At 36.6% G+C, this 18,711-nt stretch overlaps 1 protein-coding gene across 2 annotated transcripts in view; it reads left to right on the forward strand.

Moving 5' to 3' along the window:
• ACSL5 (acyl-CoA synthetase long chain family member 5) overlaps positions 1–14,964 on the forward strand; it is a 49,645-nt gene extending 34,681 nt beyond the window's left edge. For both annotated transcript variants that reach the window (XM_051981409.1, XM_051981410.1), the window contains exons 8-22: positions 98–130; positions 227–278; positions 2,507–2,580; positions 2,839–2,916; positions 4,249–4,383; positions 5,690–5,824; positions 8,972–9,067; positions 9,348–9,420; positions 9,639–9,727; positions 10,028–10,144; positions 12,105–12,248; positions 12,881–12,982; positions 13,357–13,428; positions 13,906–14,052; positions 14,772–14,964. In XM_051981409.1, the coding sequence (XP_051837369.1) occupies positions 98–130; positions 227–278; positions 2,507–2,580; positions 2,839–2,916; positions 4,249–4,383; positions 5,690–5,824; positions 8,972–9,067; positions 9,348–9,420; positions 9,639–9,727; positions 10,028–10,144; positions 12,105–12,248; positions 12,881–12,982; positions 13,357–13,428; positions 13,906–14,046 (1,341 nt within the window). In that variant the 3' untranslated portion in view covers positions 14,047–14,052; positions 14,772–14,964. The remainder of the gene's footprint in view (positions 1–97; positions 131–226; positions 279–2,506; positions 2,581–2,838; positions 2,917–4,248; positions 4,384–5,689; positions 5,825–8,971; positions 9,068–9,347; positions 9,421–9,638; positions 9,728–10,027; positions 10,145–12,104; positions 12,249–12,880; positions 12,983–13,356; positions 13,429–13,905; positions 14,053–14,771) is intronic.
• The last annotated feature ends 3,747 nt before the right edge of the window (positions 14,965–18,711 follow it).

Consider the following 18,711-nt stretch of genomic DNA (forward strand, 5'->3'; position numbering starts at 1 on the left):
AGTAGCCTCAAATGAGTATAATAATTAATTTGCTGTCTAAAAGTTTACATCTTAGTTGATTATTTTCCTTTCTGGGTGACTTTTTTTCTCCCTACAGACTCTGGGCAAAGAGAATTTCAAAAAACCTGTGGTAAGTTAATGTTTTCTTATGTTCCTGTTTTGAATCATTTGTTTTTGATAATAAAAAAACTGTAGTACAATAAAGTATTTATACCTCTTTTTCTAGCCTCCCAAACCTGACGACCTCAGCATTGTATGCTTTACCAGTGGAACAACAGGTCAGTCAATGATGTATTACCAATAGGCTTAAGAGAAACAGCATATTATAATATTTAAAGCATTGGATTTGGGAGACTTGGTTCAAGTCCTAACTGACTTGCTTCCCTAGCTTTGTCATCATACATAAGTCATCTTAGAGCTTTAGTTTATTTATTAATCTATGAAATGGGGGTATATTTCACAGAAATATCCTGTAGAAGACAGGATTAAAGTTCATTAATATGAATATATGCTAATGTAGCAGCAGAATAAAGAAATAAAGATACTAGCAACATATGAACAAATAAAGTGAATGAGGTATTTTAATGAAAAGAAACTGGGGTAAGGTCTTATCCATGGAATAGAGATAGGCACATGGTAGGATTTAAAATTCTATACTTGAGAGGAGTTCTTAAGCTTTGAACAATAGTTCAGTTGGCCTGAATAAGCTTTATGCCATGGTAGTATCAATGAATCAGAAAAATGGAGACAGAAATCTGTAAACAAACATTTTTTAAGCACATAAATACCAGGATACAACCCCCCCCCCCAAAAAAAAAAAACAAACAAACAAACAAACAAACAAAAAAAAAAAACAGTCCCTACTCTCAAAGAGCTAATGGGGGAGATAACACATACAGGAAAGAAAGAGAAAAAGAAAGCAAAAGAAAAAAAGGAGAAAAAAGAAAGGAAATAAGGAAAAAAATAAAGAAAGGAAGGAACATGAAAAAAAGGAAGAAAGAAAGAAGGCTGGAGAAGAGAGACTGAGAATGGCTTCTTGTAAAAAGCAGAACTTTAGAAGAGAATTGAGGAAACACAGGGAATCTAGGAGGTAGAAAGGAGGAGAGAGAACTCTAGGCACAGAGGTTAGATGATTAATGAAAATTCCTAGAGTTGGAAATGGAGTGTTGTGTGTGAAATATAGAAGTCAGTATCATTGGACTAAAGAATACATGAGGGGTAGAGGGGAAGAACAGGAATGTAAGACATAATTAAGTTGGAAAGGCAGGATGAGGCCAGGTTTTAGGTGTTTTTAAAATCCAAATAAAAAATTATCTGATTCTGAAAGCAGAAGGGAGCCACTGGATAATGTGGTCAGATGAGAGCTTTAAGAAGATCAATTTGGCAGCTGAGTGGAGGATGGCATGGAGTGGGAGAAAGTAAGGAAATCAGAAATTTATTTAGTCCAGATGTAAAGTGATGAGAGTAAGATGGCAATGTTGAAGAAATGAGAAGAAAAGAAAAAAAACGAATATAGAAAAGAAGTAAAAATAAAAATGACAGTATTTAGGAGATAAGAGTGAGAAGTTCAGGATAACACTAAGAATAAGAGCCTGAATGTTTGGAAGATACCTTCGACAGTAAAAAAGTTAGAATGAGAGGAGGCTTTGGGAGAAAAAAAATTCTGTTTTGGACATGCTGAGTTAAAGACTTCGACAAGAAATCAGTTAGAGGTGTCTAATAGGCAGATGGATATATGAGCCTGAAGGTCAAGAGAGAGTTTAGGTGTGGACAGATAGACCTTAGAATAATTTGTGTAAAAATTACAGTTGAATTCATAAAGCTGGTGAGATCACTAAATGAAATAGTAGAGAAGATGAGAAGTCCAAGAACAGAACTTTGGGAGATACCCAGTTAGCCAATGTGGCCTGGATGAAGATCCAGCAAAGGAGAGAGATCAGAGCAGGATGGAATAAATAAAGCCAAGATAATGTAGTTTCCACAGGGGGACATTCTTAAACAGATGTCCTTGCCACACCCATGTTACTGCAGGTGACATTGATAGGACTGTTTAAAAAATAAATAAAAAATTTAAAATAATTAAAAATAAGTTAAAATTTTATTTAAAATAAATAAATAAAATTTCAAAAATAAATGAAAGCCAATGCTTCTTACTCTTACTTTAGTTAAAAAAAAAAAAAACCCTTAAAAACTAGTCATACTTTTTTATGAAATTGGGATAATTAATTAAATCTTAAATGAAGCCATGTCCATGTACCATGTATCATGACATTTTTTATTTGCTCTAAGTTTCTTGTCTCACCTGCATGGAATTGGAAACTGACTAAGGCTTTCTATGTTGGGATCTTGAAGAAACAAGACTTTCAGTAAAGGTGTAACTTTTGACAAAATGTGGGGTTTTTTGTTGGACTACAGGTCCATCTTTCTATAAGAAAATAGATTGTATCTATCTTCTCTTTGAAAAGAGAAATTTAAAAATTCTCTCTTCACTTTTCATTTCCTATAGGTGATCCCAAAGGAGCCATGCTGACACACCGGAATGTTGTTGCAAACTCTGCATCTTTTCTTAAATGTGTTGAGGTTAGTGAGTGTTAGACTGGAGAAGAAAGACTTGACAATGAATCTCTTGAATCTTGGGGGCTTGAATGAAAACTGGACTGGGTAGAAGGATAAAAAGCTCACTATGGGTCTTGTGCTTCTTCTAATTTTGGACATACATAGCCATCATAAATTATACTACTAAATGTTGTTAGAGCTAATTGAAAAGATAATATATGGAGAAAACTAACTCATGTGATTTTTTTTCTTTTTTTATTGTCTGCTAATATTTCATTTTAGAATGTTTTTATGCCCACATCTGATGATGTGACAATATCATACCTTCCTCTGGCTCATATGTTTGAAAGAGTTGTACAAGTAAGTATCTTGAATCATTTCCTAAATATTTGGAAGGGAGTTCTGTTCTTTAAATTCCCATACTAACAGACTTCTGAGGGGCTTATTCTTTAGTGGAAAGTAGAGAAAGCAAGCCTCAGTTTTGCCATTAGCAAATTGAACAAGAAGGGTTGTTATAGAATCAAGACAGTTGACATAAAGGTATTAAGTAATATCATTTCCCCTAAAATGCTGAACCTTGATCTCAATGGGAAAAGAAAATCTTTTCACAAGCAGAAGCAATAAAGAAAACTGGAATAATAAATCATGGCTATCTTTGCAGTTGTTTGAAAGTAATATCAGTTGAGATACTATACTACAAAAGAGACTAACTTGAATAAAATGAGGGAGCTTTATTTTTATTATTTGGAACTATGCTGAGGATAATCTGATGATTGATAACAAAGTTGCCTTTAAGTAAGCAGAGCTATCCATTCTCCAAATATACCTTCCATTGGCCTATCAATTAAGAGATGATACTGAAAAATCACCCATGCTTTTGAATAAAGAGATTATTTAAATTTAATAAACTTATTGGATTTCTTATTTTAGAATTTTTCACCTATGGCAAGCAAGGGGGTAGAGTTCACTTGCTGTCAGCCTGTTGGAGGGGCAACATAAACCATGGAAAATGATGATACTAGGGACCAGAAAAAAAGATGTATGCTCTTTTTTCTATTGTTGAGGGTTGAGTTAGGCATAGAAGAACTTGTTTGGCACATGAGGCAGAATATCCTAGGATGGTACTTGTCAGTACCTCTGAATCATGATACCCTAGGTCAAAGCTCTGATTGTCCTGAACTAGACACAATTCTCAGCTTTATTAATTTTCTCCTTGGTATGGGTGAATTCCAGTTCTTTTTCTGAGAGCAGATTTTGATAGTTTAGAAAAGGAAGAAAGGGAAGAAAGCAAAAGATGTTAGACCTATGAAAGGGCAAGGGAATATCAAGCAGTAAAGAAAAATTTAAAAGAGGAGAGGTTGGGGGCCAAAGACAAACCTATTTTGTCTGACTCCAAAGATCAAACTAAGAGTAATGAGTAAATATAGCAAAGATAAATTTAGACTTTATATGAAAAAGTTTCCCCATCCAGTATTAGAATGGGTTGCTCCCAGAAGTTGGGGAGAAAGTTGAATTCCCTCTCTGCTCAGAAGTGTTCAATTAATGATTGGATGAAGTCTTGTAAGGATGCTGTGAGGGAATTCTTAGAAGAGTTTGGGCTTGATGACATCAAAGGTCCCGTCCAACTCTAGGAGCCTATGAATTTGTCTGGATCTTAGGAAAACTGACTGGTCTATGCTGCTTCTTCTATAGGCTGTTGTTTATACCGTGGGTGCTAAAGTGGGATTCTTCCAAGGAGATGTCCGGCTCTTACCTGATGATATGAAAGCCCTACAGCCAACTGTGTTCCCAGTGGTTCCTCGACTTCTCAACAGATTGTATGATAAGGTTGGTTTTATGAGGTTAAGTAAAGAAGAGACTAGTACTTCTTTTTTCAAGCACCTGTGAAGTTTTCAGAGCAAAAAAAGTCTGGCCCTTTGGAACCATTCCTAGCAACTATGTCTCTTAAAATACCACCAATCTCTAAGCAACTATTATTCCCTTTTATATTCTAGTATCTTATGATTTTAGGTCTTTTTCATCACCAAGGGCTATCAAAAAAATAGCACATTATTTAGGAAATGGATTTAAACTACAGTGAAATTAATTTTAGTATTTCTTAGTGGCTAAGATGGCTATATCTTAGCTATGGCTAAATCTAAACAATATGAGCAGTATGATGGATTGAAAGATCTGGGTTTGAATTTTGCACCTGCTATTTATTTACCTATGTAATTTAGGTACTACTTTACCTCTGACCTCTCTTTAAATGAAGTTGGGATATCTAATTGGATGTTAGGTAACTTATCATCCTTCCAATTGCAAATCTTACATTTACTAGGGAGTTTATGCCTGGACTTGGGGTGCGGATATTTTTGAAGAGAGATTCATCGGTTTTCAAGACCTATTTATTCACATGAAGGAATTGTTGAAGTTATCCTGGCTTCAAGTGTCTTCCCTACTCTAATCATCTCCCATTTAATTGCCAAAGTCATTTTCCTATACTCACATGTAACCATGGTCCTCTGTTCCTACTCAATAGTGTCCAGTAACTCCCTATTACCTCCAGGATCAAATAGTATGATTCTTCATAATCTGGCCTCTTCCTACCTTTCCTGTCTTTTTTCCACATCATTACATTCTGGTTAGTTGCAGTTATTTCTACAGACATTCCATCTCCAGTCTCCCAATCTTTGCTCACACTGGCTGCTCCTTGTGTCTAGAATGATCTGCTTCCTCACTCAGTGCCCCATCCCAACCCTGCATGCTTTCAACATCATCTTCCATCTACTTAATACAGATCTCAATACACCTGGCTATTTACATGCTGCATACACTCCCTGTGGGCAAAGGCTGTTTTTACCTTCCTTGGTATTTTCTGGTCCTTAGTTAGATAGTACCCGGGACATAGGAAATATTTAGTAAGCATTTTGGGGTTTAATTGCTACAGAACAGAAATCTGGAGATCTAATTAAGATATATCTTTGTCTTCTGCTTATCTGGTGCCCTGAAGCTCCTTTCTGTGGCTTAGTTTTTCACTTATTTTCATAGTGGGAAGTCAGCCTCTCTTCTATCACATTTAGTGGTTTTTAAGGAGGAATAAGCAGACATGCATCTAAAACATTTCCTGCCAAGTGGAACTATTTTTGTACAGGTACATAGTGAAGCCAAGACACCATTCAAGAAGTTTTTGTTGAATCTGGCCATCTCTGCGAAATTCAGTGAAGTAAAGCAAGGCATTGTCCGGCAAGACAGCATCTGGGATACACTCATATTTAAAAAGGTCCAGGTATGTGTGTGAGTGAGCTGCCTATGGGCCAAATTATGTCTGGGTACTTCCTTTTATCTTTGGGATTATGCTAGAATTGACTTAACTCCAAGAAACTGACTGGGCAAATTCCTTGGCAACTCAATGGGGCCTTTTCTATTACTGATTCTTCTCCTTTTTTTCTTCCTCTAAAAGGACAGATGTTTTACCTTCCCCACTAACTATCCACCTCTCCTACACTCACCCTCCAACTCCCACCCCAGGCATCTTTCCCAACGGGCATTAAATGTCCTTTTATCTTCTTGGGGGACTCTCACTCTAAAGTCTCAAGTACCAAAGAATACAAGACAGAGCAGAGAAAATTATGCCCCCTGGGGCCCTGAATGTATCCAGGTGAACAGGTGCCTTCATGAAAAATCTCTTGGCAAGAACTTCAATTATTTCACAGGTGCAAGAGCCTCCTGTTATTAATGAGCTGTATTCCCCTTTGGGGATTCTAATTGCTTAGGCTAGAGTACAGGGGGTTGTGTGCCTCTTCAGGTCACCAAGTTTGTATCTTCTACTAATGGAGTAATGGAGAAATAAGCTTTGGCTGTGGCTTTTTTGGCTATGGTTTCTTGAAATCTTATTCTGGAATATGCTTGGTGAGCTTTCACTTATCCACTCAATTTGGTTTTTTCTTGTGAGCTTATGACTGAATCAGTCACTAATAAAATCTGTTACCTCTCCTAACATGCCCAGAATCTTTTTGTTAGTGTCCGATTCAACATTGACAACAACTTGCCAAGAAAGAGCAGCGATTTAGGAGAAACGGCAACTGGTCCCAACTCTGTGTTGGTTATATAATCCTGGTTAAGTTTACAGTTTCTCTTAGCTTTAATTGTCTTATCTACTAAAGGGATAGAAACAAAACTAAGGGGGATAGAAAAAAATCTATTTTGTAAAAAATAGACGAGTTTATGCTTGATAAGAATGCCACATAAAACATAAGCGGCTTTTTAATCAGATTAATGTCCTTAATGATATGGTTCATGACACCAGATGATGGGAAGCACCAAGTTAGGGTTCAGTCATGTAAAGAATTGACAATGGCCATTCTCTTTGGCAAAAGGTAGATGTATTTAGGGGAATAGGTTATGGACAAAATGAGGGATACAATAAACACCCGTAATGTTAAATAACAGGGAGAGCATATGAAAAGGTTTTAATGATTAATGATGGAAAGGACAATTTCTCCAATGGAACTCATCATTCACAAGGAGAAAGGAAACACTCCATAAGTTTGGGGCATGTCCTTAGCTGGCAGACTAAATCCTGAAAGAGGTTTGGGAAGCACATAGTGGAGATACCACAAGGAGAGAAGGGGAAAGACACCACAAGGTTGTGTTGTGGTGGACTGAATCAAAAGAAGGCAGCAGCCATATGACGGCCCATAAGTAGATTTTATAGGGAAAATTTAACTCCGGTCACAAATGGGATTTTTGACAAAACATGGCAAGGTGAGACTGCTCAAAACCCCTTCAGTGTATGGTTCTTAGATTTCAGACTGAATGACCTCTCCAGAGGATGGCACCTTGTAGCTAACCTGATCTCTATCAGCTTTCCTCCCTATTTGCCTCAGGGATTCATTTTTATCAATTCCTCTGCTAAACACACCTAATATTGAAGACCTCATCATTTCATGTAAAGTTTCTCAGGGCCAAGGACCATTTTTTATTTTACATTTCAGTTAGGTATAAATTGATTTCATACTGGGATACAGAAGACACAGAGTCTAGTCTCTGCTCTTGAGCATCTCTGCCAGCTTGTTGACCTAAAGCATCATTATGTGAAAAAGTCATTATCAATCAGCAAATAACAGATTTACAAAACTTAGCCAATATGTTGCCCAGTGAGTAGTATAAACAAATACTTAGGGTTAGCCCAAGATAATTTCCTTCTTTCTCAAGGACTGAAATGCTTCACAGGAGGGTTTCTGGAGATGACATGGAAAACAGATGGGACCTGAATATACTAACCAAGAGGGAGGGCATGTCAGGAAGGGAAATGGTGGGAGGCAAACTACAGAACTGGGGATGTGCAAGCTATATTTGAGATTTAGTGACAAGATTGTCTAACTACATCAGGAAGCTTTGTAAAAAGGGTAGGAGATAAGGTTGGAAAAGTTGGCTTGGGACAGACTGTGGAGAAACTTGAATACTAATGAATTTGGTCTGTAGGTAATTCAAGAGAAAAGATTTTCAAGCAGAAAAACTCAAGAAAGAATTTTTTTTAAAAAAAAGAAGTAGTGGTGATGTTGGTCAGGTATGAGGGAAAGTATCATTTTCAGTTTATACAACACTAAAGAAAAAAGAAGTCAAGTAGACTGGTATGATCTGAGAAAGAAGACATGGATTATATTATTAGAAAAGAAATGCACTAGGATCAAGAGTTTTTATAAAGGAAGAATCACTAAGTTTGAACTGAATTCTTTTTTTTTTTTTAAATAACTTTTTATTGACAGAACCCATGCCAGGGCAATTTTTTACAGCATTATCCCTTGCACTCACTTCTGCTCCGATTTTTCTCCTCCCTCCTTCTACCCCCTCCCTCAAATGGCAAGCAGTCTTATACATATTAAATAGGTTACAGTATATCCTAGATACAATATATGTGTGCAGAACCGAACAGTTCTCTTGTTGCACAGGAAGAATTGGATTCAGAAGGTATAAATAACCCAGGAAGAAAAACAAAAATGCAAGCAGTTTACATTCATTTCCCAGTGTTCTTTCTTTGGGTGTAGCTGCTTCTGTCCATCCTTGATCAATTGAAACTGAGTTAGATCTCTTTGTTGAAGAGATCCACTTCCATCAGAATACATCCTCATACAATATCGTTGTTGAAGTATATAATGATCTCCTGGTTCTGCTCATTTCGCTTAGCATCATGAACTGAATTCTTGATGACAGCATTGTCCATTAGACCAGATCAGTAATGACTGGCATTTAAATCTTGGTGCTGTCATTTAAAATGTTTAAGGTCACACACATTGTCACTTAACTTTAAGATTGTTTTGTTTGCAAAATGAAAGGACTGGATGATAATCTTTAAGGTTCTTTCTGGCTTGATATATTATATTTAACCAATGCCCTTATATGAATAGAAGCCTTTTCTTTTTTTCCTGCACAGGCAGGTCTAGGTGGGAAGGTACGTTTAATGGTTACTGGAGCTGCACCTATCTCCTCCCCAGTCTTGGTATTCCTCCGAGCTGCGCTGGGCTGCCCGGTAAGTTGTGTACTTCTGGAATCTGACATGGGGCCTACTCTTTAAAATCAATAAATTTTTTTTTGGTGGCTGGATCTTGGAGGGCAGAAGCTTAGAAAGGCTTGACGAAAAGAAGATATACTGTTCTATTTGTTTTTATTCCCAGAGAAGGGAAAGGGTGGTGGAAGAAAGGAACTGGATTTTTTTAATTGCTGTTTTAACTCATGATGTAGCTTTGGGGTAAGATTTTTCAGACTATTCCAAATAAGCCCAGGTCTGAAGATTTGTTTCATTTCTGCAGGTATATGAGGCTTATGGTCAGACTGAATGTACAGCTGGATGCACATTTTCATCACCTGGGGACTGGACAACAGGTCAGGCAATTAGCCAGGAAAAGGAATATAGGCTTCTAGTCCAATTACATTTTGGGGGGTGGAAGGAGTAATGCAGACCCAGCATTAAGTCACATGTTAAAAAAAAGCAGCTTGACTAACTTCATTTCCTTGGAATACATTCTACAAGTATAATAAAGATCTAGCATATGTATATTATCTCCAAACTTCATGAATATTTCTTTATAACGTTTTTCTAGGTCACGTTGGGGCTCCCTTGGCCTGTAATGAAGTAAAACTTGAAGATGTAGTAGACATGAACTACTTCTCAGTGGATGGAGAAGGAGAGGTGTGTGGCATCCTGGTAGAACAGAGCTCTGGACTTGGAGGCAGAAAGACTTTGGGGTTTAAGCTTTGTGACCCTGGATATTTTCTGTAAACTACTCTGAGCTTCAATTCTTTCATCTGTCAAGTGGGAATATTTTTTACCTTTTTTATGGGGCTGTTAAGGATCAAATGAGGGGATGTTTATAAATCCTTTATAAGTTATTTTTATCATGCCATGCCCTTGAACATTGTTTAACTGGTCAAACTCTCAACTGGGAGATGGGCAGGGTTAATTAACCTGGTATGTGCATTTTTGTTATAGATCTGCATCAGAGGCACCAATGTGTTCAAGGGTTACCTGAAGGATCCTGAGAAAACAGCTGAAACTCTTGACAAAGATGGCTGGCTTCATACAGGAGACATCGGCCGTTGGTTACCAGTAAGTTTTTTCCATTATTTTTGGTAGAGCTACCTGCTGCCCCAACTGAAACTATTTGAGTTTGAAGAGCTTATTTTATTATTCAAAAAAAGACAAAGATATAAAATGCTAGTTGGCTTATTTCATTTGGTGCTAATATAGGGTCTGTCATAATTCTATAATAATAGAATAATTCTAGATCTTTTATGAGATATAGGGAGGCAATGTGATCGAATGGAAAAGAGACCAAGCCTAGAATTTAGACCTGGGTTCTCTTGAATATTGCAATGTTTGGCCACTAATTAGCTGTATGACCTTTAGGAAGGATAGTTTCTCTAGAGCTACAGTAACCTCTTCTCTATGATGAGGAAAAGTCTTTTCTACATATAATAAATGAGTCCTATAAAGCTAAAATGCCAATTATTAAATAGTCCATTTATATGAATTAGTCCAGTAACATTATTCCAAATACCTCCATTTCATATACCAAAACTTGTTAGTCTATAATGTTTTTATTTTTTTGGTCTTCTACTTTAATCCAAAAATATGCTAATAAATTTTGGACCCCACATACTTGTTTAAATTCAGAGTGAGCTTCTTTATCAGTCTTGTAAATGCTGAGTATCTGTAATGATGGTGATGAAACAAATGGTTAGCTCATTGCCTAGATTGTGGCATAAACTTTTTTTTTTTTGAGTTAATATATTTTTATTTTTTTAAATAACTTTTTATTGACAGAACCTATGCCAGGGTAACTTTTTACAACATTATCCCTTGCACTCACTTCTGTTCCGATTTTTTTCCTCCCTCCCTCCACCCCCTCCCCCAGATGGCAAGCAGTCCTATACATGTTAAATAGGTTACAGTATATCCTAGATACGATATATGTGTGCAGAACCTAACAGTTCTCTTGTTGCACAGGGAGAATTGGATTCAGAAGGTATAAATAACCCGGGAAGAAAAACAAAAATGCAAACAGTTTGTATTCATCTCCCAGTGTTCTTTCTTTGGGTGTAGCTTGTGATATAAGTTTTTAAGAAAAGTGACAGATATACCATCCAATCTCAAAATTTAGAACCCCTGAACAGCTAAACAAACATTTTTACAGCAACAGATATTGTTGACTTCTCCAAAGTTGCACAAAGGTGATAACTAAAAAAATAAAATAAACTCATATAGTCTTTCACTATTTCTAAGATATCTGGACATAGGTTAATATACTTTAGTATGACATAGCCAGTTTAAAAAACAATAAAAACCATAAACTCTTCTTTAATTGACCTTTTTGACAGGATTAGAGATTTAAAGCCAGAAGGGATCTTGGAGGTCATTGGGTCCGACCCCCTCATTTTATAGATGAGGAAATTGAAGCCAGGAAAGTAAATGACTTTGCTGGAGTCATTATAACTAGCAAATCTCCAAATGGGGATTTGAATTTTTGAGTTTTCCTGACACCCCTCTGCCTTTATATGCTAGGAGATATACTGCCCCCATCCCACTTACTCAGGGTCTCATACCTAGTATCTGAACAACAATTTGATCTTCTGACTTCAAGTCTAGCACTTTGTTCACTATATGATCTCTCTGCCTTTACATGCTAAGAACTATACTATTCCTTCCTCCACTTCTTCTCTCTCTCCCTCACCTCTCTACTGCCAGTATAAATAGGGATATGGATAAAGTGAAGCACTGAGATTCATTAGATTTTGGAGTCGAGATATGGGTTTGAAACAGCCTAAAGATTATAAGCTTTGTGACCCTGGGTGGCGAGGCTACTTATCCAGTTTTTACAAATAAAGAGGCTGTGTTAGCTTTGTATTCAAAAGGCTATTGTGAGGAAAACATTCCATAAAATCATAAGTCTTCTGGCTATACATTGCTATTTTTATTTAATAACGGATCAACCAGGAGAGGTAGATGTCCTAATCTGGGATACCTAGGATACTGATAGACTACTAACAGCTCTCATTGTCATATACAGAATGGTACCCTGAAGATCATTGACAGAAAGAAGAACATCTTTAAGCTGGCTCAAGGAGAATACATTGCCCCAGAGAAGATAGAAAATGTGTATATCAGGAGTGGTCCAGTATCCCAAGTTTTTGTACATGGAGATAGCTTACGGGTAACTTGACTAACAAAGTAGCTTTGGGGGGAATTCAGGAATGAAGACTATACATTTCTAGAGATGGAAGAAACTTATGATTTGGAACTTGGAAATGACCACCTCACATTTCTTTTTTTAAATATAAGTACTGCCAGTACATACATTTATCTTTATAGATTAAGGATCTGGAAAATGGGGGAGAGCAAATAGTAGGTTTATGGATTTGGAGATAAATTGATTTGAGGTCATCTAATAGTTGAATACAAGGCCTAGTGAAGTTCAACATAGTAGAGTCAGTATTTAAATCCAAGAATAAATTCTGAATGCACATGTAACACCTTCCATTGAACATGGCTACCTCTAAAATTTACAGATACTTGTTAAGCCCAAGTTAGTAAGAGGTACCAACTCCCAAAAACAAAATAACATCTTGAATCTAAGCCAATTATAAGGTGGGGGAAAAGATACAATGTAAAGGGAGAGACATCCTTACTGCAATTGAATGAAGGAAAAAAATATTGGTCAAAATGTAATTATAAAAAGGATTTAGCCATACTCAAGAAATGGTTGCCCATCCCTGGATCCCCTTACATGTGGGAAAGAAACTTCTGGGCTACTTAGAAGCACTAAGTCTATCTATTTCCTTTTAGTCCTCTTTAGTGGGTGTGATTGTTCCTGATCCAGATGTATTGCCTAAGTTTGCAACAAAACTTGGGGTCCAGGGTTCCTATGAGGACCTCTGCCTAAATGGGGTAAGTTTCAATAGATCTTTCATTGATATTGGGCCTGCTGTTTAAATAAAATAAATCAGATGAGTTTTTCTCATAACTCTTCTCAGTGTGACTCAGATTGGAATGTAGCAGCTTTCCTTATAATCCTGGAACATTGGAATTAAGGGTCTTCTGGCTAATAAGTAAATCAAAATGACTTTTATTAAACAATTATTTTTTGCTTAGTTTTAGAGGACAAAAAAGAAAACAGTTCCCTGCCCTCATCCATTAGAGGATGGATTTTACACACACACACACACACATACATGTATATGCACATATCTCTATATATATTTTAAAAAAGGATCATCTTCCACCCCCACTTTCATCTCCCCTCATTTGTTTGGCATTCTTAGCTCGTAAAGAAGAACATTTTGGAAGACATGCTGAAAATTGGCAGAGAGAGTGGCCTCAAGTCCTTTGAACAAGTAAGTATGACTTGTTTTGAACTTGAACTTGAAGTTCAAATGACAGGTATAATGTGTTTGGCTACATTCTCTTACCTGACATTTTTTTTTCTTTAAATACACCTATAGGGGTTATATGTGGTGAAAATTAGCAGTAACTTTCTGGGAGTTTGGACTGTGTGTCACTAACACTACATTTTAACTTTGTTATGGGGAGTAGGGAAAACCTGGCCATTGTCAGGGCTTTGGGTGTAATAATTGCTCACGCAATTAGTGACCTAAACAAGTCCTATCCAATGTTCTTAAGCCAGGTCTCAAGTCTTTCTGTCCCATTCTCTCCCCACTCCCTATTTCTTCTTTCATGACCTTCACTAGAACCCAAATAACAAGAGACATTACAGGAATAGAGCTCTTAAGCCTTTGGTAGAAAAGGCTCCAGCTGAGATGTTTGTAAATTGTTTTTTCACCCTCCTTCTCCATTTTCTCTCTTCCCACCAGGTCAAAGACATCTACGTTCACCCAGAAGCATTCTCTATTGAAAATGGACTCTTGACACCGACATTGAAGGCGAAGAGGGCAGAACTTGCCAAATACTTTCGGAGCCAAATTGATAACCTATATGAAACTATCAAGGAATAGCTTGAGGTACTTCTGGCTGAAGGGGACACTGAGGCAGTCTAACTGCTCATTTATTGTGCTGCTTTCTGTGAGGTAGATGAAAAACTTTAGGTGCTTTTTTGGATGACTTGACACATCCAACAATGAAAATCTGATGATCTTTTCAGTGAAGAGGAAAAATTCCTAATCTGGGATTTTAATCTTTTCCCAAATTATGCTGCTATTATGGGTGTATTTAATAATATCATAAGTGTGCCTTCAAGGTCTGAGTCCCACTTCCAAGCTTTCTGGTTTATTACATCTTCCTTCTTGTTCCTTCAGGTAATTCTAATTGAATAATAGCTCTAACAATTGGGTGCTCTGATGCAACACTAAAAGTACCTTTTCCCCTAAGGAAATTTAGCTGCTTGGTCACTAAAACCATTGAAGTTAAAATTTTTAAACACAACTATAGACTTCTCTGAGATTTTTTAAATAGACCAGTAGATTTTCATTTCTGATTGGCTGAGCATCAAAGGATGCTCACTTTTAGGAAGTACACTTTTATATCCATTCAGTTTTTTGGATCAGATTTCTGGTCAAACACAGGCCACAGTTGTGGCTGAAGTTTCAAGTGGTGGGGGCATCAGTATTCTTCAATAACGTCTGGCCCATGACATATTGCTTCTCATAGGGATAATCACTTCAAAATGTTGTCCTCTATGTTGCTCTTTACTGTAGTAGCCTATGACTACATCTCCTTGCAGTGTGTTGCTGACCTGGAAGCTACAAAGGAAATAAAAGTACTCTTTCAAGCAAATCCTAGGTAAAAACCAAACTAGGAATGAAGATTCACTGCCAAGTGAGATGCATCCTACCAATCCAAGTCCCCAGAGATTATATATGCTAATCCTCCTCATAAATGTAAACCTTTTACAATAAAATATTGCAAATGTTTAATGGTTGAGGCTCTTCTCTTTGATCTGGCAAGTATAAAATGGATCAGCTAGTTCAGCTATTTTTTTTTATAGAAGAGGAAATTGAGAGGTGAAATCACTTGAATCACAAAAATGAATGTGAACTTGTTTTCTGATTCCTAATGGAAAGCACAGAAACTAGACCAATTCAGGTATTTCAGCCTTTTTCTGAAAAGCCTTATGATCTTAAAAGATGTAGTCCTGGGCCACACATAATACGGAACTACTATCTTATATTACCCTCTATCCTCATCACACTAGTCCCTTCCAGCAGAAAACTGTTGACCTAAATGTTCCTAAATTTCTTTCCTACTAAGATTAAAATCAGCTCAAGGTATATTGCATCATAAATACACATTGCTGTCCCCTTTAGCAAGACCAAGCATAAGTAACACAGAGGCAGATCCATTCTGCCAATCAAAGCTTCCTTTCCTCACAAAACATAAAATAGCTTGAAAGGCAACATGTCCTTCTGAAATTTCACAACAATTCCCAACTCCCAAAACATTCCCTTCTCTACCTCCTTTTTTTTTTTTTTTTTTTTCTTGATCTTTCAGTCTTAAACTTCATGGAAAGAAAATAGGAACTTAAAATTTACTTTTTAAACAAAGAGTGCTCCAGGATCTTTGAAAAATGTAAGTTCTATAGTTCATTTTAACAAGAGATAACATGTAAATCATCAATAAACATTTAAATGCCTTCTACATGGCTGCAGGTACTGAATAAAGATAAGGTAATACAAAAAAAAAAAAAAAAAACCATACAAGTCCATACAAAAAAACTATTAACAAGTTGAGAGTATGGAGGAGGGAGGCGAATCAGGAAATAGCTAAAGGAGGGAAGTTGGGAACTAAGGGACAACCTGTGTAAAGACAGAGAATATCATGTGTATCAAGAAATAGCAAAAGGAGAGGAAAGTGGTGGGAGTCAGGAGAGCTTTAAATGCCAGGTAACAAGGTTATTGAAGATTTCTAAGGAAGTAAATGACGTGCTCACATAGGTGTTTCAGAAGCAATAATTTGGCAGCTGTATGAGAATGGATCAGAGCTACTGAGGTCTGAACTAGGGTAGTGATTGTAAAAGGATGGGACAGAGGCAAGGGGTAAATAACAAGGTTGCATAAGATTTGGCAACTGACTAGATAATGGGTTAAGAGTCAAGGATGATTTCAAGGTTTTAAAGAAGGATGGCTTAGCCTTCAACAAAGGTGTCACCATTTCAGATGTCATGTTTCTTTCACTTCATCTATTACCTATTCCTGTCCAAGTGACCTATAACTTTTTTCAAGGTAACAAGGGGTAAGGCCTGAGTCAGATGATTTAGGTTTGAATCTTGGTTCTGTCATTTACAGCCTGTATAGTACTGCCTTTTAGAAACCTCATCTGTTGAGAGGGTTGGACTAGGTGACCTTTATAGTTCCCATGCTCTTGTTTCTTTTTAGCTTCCTACATTTCTTCACTAGTGTAGCATTTTTACCAGGTGCAAGGGAATACCATGTTGCTGATTTTGCATAAAGATCCTGCCTCTGACACTTTGGCTATGTATGAACCTTTCAGCTGTGTGGATAACTCGTTGTAGAGAAGATGGTGAGCTACATTGGTAGGAGTCTCCACATGAGAGCTCCAGACAACAATAAAATCACAAGTATTACATTTCATTGCCATACTCCAGGCATTAGCACCACTTTACTAAAACTCTTGTCCAATTAACTTCTTTGCTTTATGATCAGTTACCCATACTTTATGCATTTGGACAGTATGTTGATGAAGCCATGAATTTTACTACTGAACGTCCCTCTTTTCAGCTAAACCTTCCCATCAATTAATGGTCTTAATTTTCTGGTGTTTTCCTTCTACTCCTGCTAATCCTGCCTGAAAACCTAATCTTTATAGATATCTGGGGTATCTACTGTGAGCTATTGTTTAATCCTCTCTAATTTCAGTTGAAATAGCCCATCATAACATTCAGTATCTGAAATTGTTTTGATGTTCTTCAAGCCATAGACTTCCAACCCCAATTCTCTGCAGTCAAACTGAATCATGTTCCAGAATTGATCTTCTCGTACACTTTTAATCTTCCTTTCTATGACTCTTTTCCACCTACAATAATAATAGTCAAAGTTTGATTTCAGATTTGCAAAACATTCCATTCACATTTGTTCCTCAAAACTGTAATAAGTACCTGTATTCTAATGTCTCTTTATGCTTATTTTGCTAATTTTCTCCCTCCTGGATCATCTTATCTCAATTCTGTCAATCCTCTGGAAAGAGAAGTCTGCATTGTTAAGTGTAGGCTTCCCCAACACACAAGCATGCCCTTTTGCAAAATTACTATATAGACCACTACCTCAATTGCCTTTTCAAAGATCTCTCATTCTTGATATCTTCAAGTATTGCCTTTTAGTGACTAACCTTCTTTCTGTGTATTCCCTTGCTTTTGAGAGGGTGCCTTTCCTATCTGAAATAGATAACCAGTGCCTTTCCCTCTAAGAACAGAAATGCTTAAGCCCATAAGCCATTACTGGGGGATGAAAAATCACTCCAAAAGATATATAAATCTGAAGCTTTGCTTCCTACCTAGCAAATTGGCAAAGATGATGCAAGATAATGAGACATCTAAAAGATGAAGATAAAGAACAAGAACATACAAATTTTGAGAATTTGTATATAATAAGTCTAGCAAATAGTATATTTGATAGATGCTGACTGACAGAAGTAACATTAAATTATGCTGAAGAATTAAAATATCCATATCCTTTGACCCTGAAGTCCTATAAGCTGTAAAGATTGTAGGATATCATGAAATGTCCAAGATTTTGTGATCACAGAGATTGTGTCAGAAAGTAGAACACATTTTTGGGGAAATGCTAAATTCACTGAAATGAAATATTGTATCATAAAAAATTATTCAAAGAGGCATAGGAAGACATAAATCAATGCAAAGTACACAAAACTAGGAAAATAATTTGATTATAGTGAAATTGACAATGGAAAAGAACTGAATATATTGTGGGGCACAATGCTCATAGAAACCTGCATACACTGTCAATCTTGGATGGATTGATGCTGCTGTGAACTACTTTTGTTATAAGGATTGGCTCACAGGAGAGGAGAGGGAAAAGGGAATATGTTCAAAGATAATTGAGACAAAAAGACAAAGATAGGCATACTATTTTAAAATATTTTAATAGTTCTTTTGTTCTTCAAAATATTTTTCCTCTTAAATGACCTTAAAATGTGCTCTTGTATAACTTAACATTTATCAGAGCAACTCAAATAGTCAATTAGTGAAAAGACTAAGCAAGCCATGATTTATTTGGTCATTAAAGGTTGCAGAGGCCTTAATTGCCATCACCAGAAACAAGATGTCTTCACCAGTCTGAGCAATAAGACCGTAAAACATTAAAAATTCAGTTGAAATCATACCTCCTTACTAGAAACAAAAAAGATGCCCATCAATTTGAGAATTGCTGAGTAAGTTATGGCTTATGAATGTTATAGAATATTACTATTCTATAAGAAACGATCAGCAGAATGACCTGGAAAGACTTGTGTGAACTGATGCCAAGTGAAGTGAGTTGAACCAGAAGAACATTGTACATAGCAACAACAAAATTATGTGATGATCAATTCTGATGCACATGGCTATTTTCAACCTTTGAGGTGATTCAGGCCAATTCCAATAGACTTGTGACAGTCACCTGCACCCAGAAAGATGACTGAGGGCACTG

The sequence above is a fragment of the Antechinus flavipes genome, chromosome 2 (assembly GCF_016432865.1).
Source record: "Antechinus flavipes isolate AdamAnt ecotype Samford, QLD, Australia chromosome 2, AdamAnt_v2, whole genome shotgun sequence".
Classification (NCBI taxonomy): Eukaryota; Metazoa; Chordata; class Mammalia; order Dasyuromorphia; family Dasyuridae; genus Antechinus; species Antechinus flavipes.